General features: G+C 44.5%; 1 protein-coding gene across 1 annotated transcript in view; it reads right to left on the reverse strand.

Moving 5' to 3' along the window:
* Positions 1-691: 691 nt before the first annotated feature.
* The window catches only part of LOC108521712 (integrin alpha-9), a 100,805-nt gene continuing 95,502 nt past the window's right edge, over positions 692-5,994 (reverse strand). Inside the window, exon 10 of the mRNA XM_017861678.1 lies at positions 692-5,341. Coding sequence (XP_017717167.1) covers positions 5,243-5,341 — 99 coding nt within the window. The 3' untranslated portion in view covers positions 692-5,242. The remainder of the gene's footprint in view (positions 5,342-5,994) is intronic.

A 5,994-nucleotide genomic window follows, 5' to 3' on the forward strand; every position in this document is an offset into this window, starting at 1 on the left:
GATCCAAGAACTTGCTCCTGGTGTCTGGATCGGGACCCCTGTCTGGTAACAGTCTTGTCTAGGGAAAAAAAAAAACACATAATGAACAGCATGTGGAATATGAACAAGAACATAACTATTAATAGACAGATGAAGGAGAGTGAAAACCTAAGAGAATACAATATTTGTAAATGTGTAAGAATGTTATCAAAATGCTTCTGGAAAAATGCTTAGTAAGTCCCTCACGCTCACCTGTACCAGGGGTCCATATTTCTACCTTTGGAAGTGCCTCCTGGACATGTCCACGTGGATGCCTGGCCATCCACTCAAATCCAACCTCTCTAAAAAGTGATTCTCCCCTACTTCCTTCTCACACAATTGTGTGGCCAGAGCAGCCAGACCAATGGCGCCAAACTACCCCCAAGTGTACTGATAATAAGGAATTCATGCCATTTAATTTGGGCACATTTATCTCAAGATCAAGAACGCAGGTGTAGCCCTGGGCCAGGGGAGTCAGGGTGATACAGAGAGAAGGTGGTACCTCTGGTGTGGAGGCCAAGGACTTCGGACAGTTCAGCCACATCAGGTGGGCTCTTCGTGTGAATTAGATGACCTCGATGTTGTTTTTAACGCTCATGTTGTAATACATTGAAACCCTAGCTTCAACACTTTAAAAAGTTCTTATTAGCAAATAAATTACAGACTGAACTCCTGAATCATTTGCAGCCATTTTTTATTCCAAACATGTATGTTTTTGTAAACCTGACATTTCCCAAACAGTGCAAGTGAATCAGAAGTGATTGCTTAGACTTTAATACACGTGACATTGTGAGGCAGTACACCCTCCCCCCACCCACCAAAATTCCTCAGTGGAAATGTACATGGATGCATCAGTAAAGTTCTGGAAGTGCAGATAGCGTGGGTGCCTGCCATGCAATTAATCACTCGTAAAGCTTTTAAACTCACTCTGCCAGTCACACCGTGCACATTAGAATTAAAACAACATCAACAAAAAAAAACCTTAACACAGTCTGAAACCTAGATCATTGTGCTATAAAGCATTGCACCATGTTGGGATATTTGTTCACTTATTCCCCCCATGTGCTGAAAATTCAGAAGACATCCCAGAAGTTTCATTTTGGCCCTACTGGCTCTGTGTTCTCCCTTCAGCCATTCTGTGTTTCAGAAAATATTCTCCACTGTGTATATTATTACTCTATACATATCAAAATATCAACTAAAAGTGTGCATACTAAAGCATTTCTGAAATGATGCTCACTTTCTGCCTTTTGTCTACTAAAGGCTCCAAGTGACAATCCTTTCCAGCACCTCTAAATTTTGAGAAGTTTGAGCCAAGTATACAGTTCACCAGATGTACGTTTCACACGTAACCCAGACATAACTGCAAGCACCTGGCCATAATGCCTTACCCCAAAATAAGTCATAACCTTTCAAAAAGCCACCATGCTAGGGTTCAACGGGTAGCATACAGCACGTGGATCGTTTGGGGATCTGCTATGCTTCCGCATGGAAAACAGGATGTTCCCAGGAGTGCTGTTGGGTTTTTGTTTTAAACCTCATTGCGTTTGGCTCAAGGGCAGTAGCTACATGATTTGGCGAAGGAGGACTTCCTATTGGATCTTCTACAAAGTCTACCTTACCTCTGAGTACCCACGATGCTGACAGAGGTTTCCTGAAGAACTGCCTGAGGAAACCTCAGTGCCGAGTGATTCGGAATGGATGCCTGTCAGTTGCCACTAAGCCAGTGGACCCTGCCCCTCCTGCTAGTGTCCCCTGGTTTCTAAACTTCATGGCCTCTTCTTTGTGACAGCTCTATAGCTCACGTGGGGGATGTTCCAAACTCTCCTGGGTCCTATGTAAATTGAGCATAAGCAAAACTTTTTTTTTACAAAAGGGGCACTGTTTTACTCAATTTTACAAAGGTCCTTTGTCATATTCAAAAGCATTTCAGTTCTCTGAACAGTTGGTTAAAACCACATTGAAGATTCAACTAAAAGCTGAAGGAAACTGAAATAATACTGCTCAGGAGAATATCTTATAGGATTCCACAGTGAACCCATGGAAGCAGGAAGGGGTGAAAGTAGAACATACTGTAGAATTTTCAAATAATATTCTGGAGGGGTAACACAGACATAGCAATCCACCCCATCCGCTTCCCCTGAGAGCATAGAGAGGGCTTTTGAGCTGGGAAGGAGCTTGTGAACTGCCCAAGTTGAGAGAGCGCTAATGATATGCTTAACTTCTCTATCACTGCGCAAAATGGTTAACTCCCCAGTCCCTGTAGCCCCACCTGCTACTAAGCATGATCAGACCAGCAGAGGCATCATCCTTCCCCAGACAGTTTCCTGGGGAAGCTTTCAGTATCTGCTCATGGTGACGCCAAGGCTGGTTTTCTTAAAACCTGCCTTTATAAAGTCTTAGTGACCTCCTGGGTATACAGCTCCTCATGTGGGTCCACCCATGCAGAATCAAGCAGAAGCAAATAGGTCCTAGCTCTGAGACTGCCCACAGGAGTCTGCCCTTCTCAAGCGGGGCTTTGCTGGCGGGCAGAACATGGGCCTGTGAGTCACCCTTCTACACTGTCACCAACACACCTACACCCCTGGCAGGAGACAACTTAGTTGCTCTAAGTGCATGTGGTCAAAGCTGTTGATGGTGCTGTTCCAGGAATATCACCTAAGAATCCTAAATGCTTCATTAAAGAAAACATGGCATTATGAACAAGAGTCCATCAAAGGAAAGCTGCAAATGGCATCCCATTCAAAAAGTCCACGTTTCACAGACCATTGCATTTTGCCACCCTGAGGCAAAATGTCCCTGAAGTGTTCTCTGGGGGGAACCTCCAGCACCTTGCGCAGTGCCTGACACACAGCAGGGGCCTCATAAATGGCTGTTAATAAGTGACTAAAACCCACTCAAGACTGCTTTTCTTATTGCTTTTGATAAAACTCATAAGTGAAACTCTGAGTGAGAGTTGGTTTCTTTGCCTCATCCTGCTCCCTGTAGCTACCTCTGTGCCTTCATCCCACAGTTGGATGCAACATCCCTGATTTCTAGGATCAGCTTGGTTCATGCCATTGACCCTTGTTTTTTTTGGTCTATTCCCATGTTCACCGGGAAGAGAAGCATGAGGTTACATTTGTAACCTCCCTGCAGCAGAGTCAACTGCATAATAAGAAGAGACCAAAAGACACACCTGCTCCATGCCAGGTTAGTACCCACCCATCACCCTCATAATTTTGCCAAAACTTTAGATATGTTTGTGAGTATTAGCCAAGTATGTGTATTAAAAATCTATCTTCCCAGAAGTTTAGTTGGGTGTCCTTTTGACAATGTTCACAGACTCCCAACATGTTAGCTTCCAGTTAAAAAAGGTGCTATAAGAGAGATCCTTGGTTTTATAGATTGTTTCATCCCCACTGGATGCCATGTGTATGTAGCTGGCACTTTGGCAGGCTGTAATAAGCCATTAAGACTCTGTTAGACCCTGTTCTTAGCCCCATGTTTCCTGTCTTATTAGATGGTTATCCATCAGTAGGAACAGCAGCCATAGTTGCTAACAGTTATTGTGTGATCACTCTGGGCCAGGTCAGTGCTGAGTATGCTACATCCATCACCTTACCGCCCTTTCAGAAAATCACACTGCACTCAAAACTAGGCAGCACAGTGCATCTGACAATATATCTACTGTCAAACAGAGAGCTTGGATACTGAAGGCCATAACTCAGCTCTCACACATGCAGGGGGTGGGGAGGGGCCATGCTCTGCTCAGATCCCTTTGCATCATTTCTTTTGCATCGTTTACCTGTGTTTCCCCTGGCTGAGGATGCACCTGTGGTTTTCCTTTAGAGGACTGCCCTGAGCTACTGGAGCCATTATGCCAGTAGGAATTGAGAACAGAATGTTTACACCTCCTCTGGGTGCAGCCAGCCCCTTGATTCAGGTTGGGACACCTCTGAGGCCTAACTTTCCCTCCGGAGTTCCCCTGATCAGGCTGAGGCTAAACTCCATGGAGCTCTCCCTGAAATGACAAACCTTTGCCTGGCTTTCTCTCCTTCCTTGTCCTGCTTCCCCCACTCCCTTACTGGTATCCCCTGGGAATACTTCCTTAATAAGTTACTTGCACACAAATCCTTGTTTCAGGGACTGCTTCTTGGAAACCCAACCTAAGACATTTTTTAAAAAATGGTTAAATGGTCCTCTCTGGGAAGGAATCTGTAATCACCACTAGCTGGGACAGCCAGGGTGGTAGGGGAAATGAAGATCTCTCAACGAAAATTACCAAAAAAAGGCAATTCCTCACAGCATTCAGACCCAATTCTTTGATTAGGGGACAATGATTTAGTCCTTGTGGTGTGTGAACTCTGATGCAGGACGTCCAGGATGATACACCATTCTGAGGTTTACCAGATGACCACATGGCATTGCTCCAAGCTTTCATCCATCATCTGTGTAGAAGGAGGGTGACATGTCTGCTATATAAAGGTGATACAGAGCAGATTTCTTGCTAGGGATCAGGTTTTCCATCCAAATTCTTGTTGGGAATCTTCCAATGAACAGTACATATGAAAAGACACTTACAGTTCTTTAGCACACGTTAGCACGTGACTCCACACTTCATCGAGGCAATAAAGATGTGAAATGTTCTTAGGGGTCTTGCCACATCCACAGTTTATATGCACCACTGCCAGCCTGGTGGATTCATTACGTGAGGGTTCTTCAACTTATTTCATCTGTAAGTCTTTTTAAACAGCAAGTTCCAAAGTACAGTAAGATTTTCATCCTTTAAAATTTGTATTCATGGACACATACTTCCAAGATTTTAGGCCAGATATCAGTGCTTTAGTGAATTATATAACTATTTAATAGAAATAATAAAACATCGATACAAATATAAAGACATAATCAGTATAAAAGGCTTATATTTATAAAAAATACTTTAGGTAACAGTTTTCCCCTGAGGGTTGACCATGCATGTTGCATCCATAAATATTGCTCGGCTCTGAAGCTCACTCTCCAAAGTTCAGAGTTCATCTTTAAAGGAAGTGGTGCTGGCCCCGGTCGTGTGACCTGGCCGAAGTGGCTGCCTCAGGCTGGCACCTGGGCTTGATAGAATGAAGAAGAGAACAGCATCAGTGGGGCCTCCGAAAAATCTGGAGAAGATTTTTTTCTTCCAAATATGGAAGATACAAAGATCAAGGATGACAGGCTAGTGATCAGGTCATGTGACTGGTGTGGCAGCTCACTGGTTTTTCTGGACCCAGTCCCAACTGTCTTCATTCTCTTTCCGGTTCTTCTCAGCTTCAATAATTTCTTTGTACCTTCGGCGAAAGAAGCCCATCTGAAAGGCAGAAAGAAAGAGGAGAAGCTGAGTTAGACGTGCTGAAGAATCAGCCACTGTGACCCCAAGGCAGCCTGTCCCTGGGTAGGTGTGACCTGTACTCACAGGGCTGGGGAGGCCTGGAGGACCCCTCAGATTCGAGAAAACACTGGCAAGAAAAACATCCTGTGGAGACATTTTTCAAAATGCACGGACTTCCTGCAGGTGACATTAGGTAAGCTGTTTGTTCCTTGTAAAATGCATCTGGTGTAGTGTTTTCCAGACTGTGTGCTGGGGAATACTAGTTACTGAGAGCTGTTCAAAGGTGTTTGGGAGTAAAAAAAGGTTTCGTGGCTGGGCGCAGTGGTTCACACCTGTAATCCCAGCACTTTGGGAGGCTGTGACAGGCAGATCACTTGAGGTCAGGAGTTTGAGAGCAGCCTGGCCAACATGGTGAAACTCCGTCTCTACTAAAAATACAAAAATTAGCTGGGCATGGTGGTGTGTGCCTGTAATCCCAGCTACTTAGGAGGCTGAGGCATGAGAATTGCTTGAGCCCGGGAGGTGGAGGTTGCAGTGAGCCGAGATCGTGCCATCACTGCACTCCAGCCTGGACGACAGAGTGAGACTCCATCTCAAAAAAAAAAAAAAAAAAAAAAAAAAAAATTTTAGGA

Source organism: Rhinopithecus bieti, unplaced genomic scaffold (genome assembly GCF_001698545.2).
Source record: "Rhinopithecus bieti isolate Rb0 unplaced genomic scaffold, ASM169854v2 scaffold_62513, whole genome shotgun sequence".
Taxonomy (NCBI): domain Eukaryota; kingdom Metazoa; phylum Chordata; class Mammalia; order Primates; family Cercopithecidae; genus Rhinopithecus; species Rhinopithecus bieti.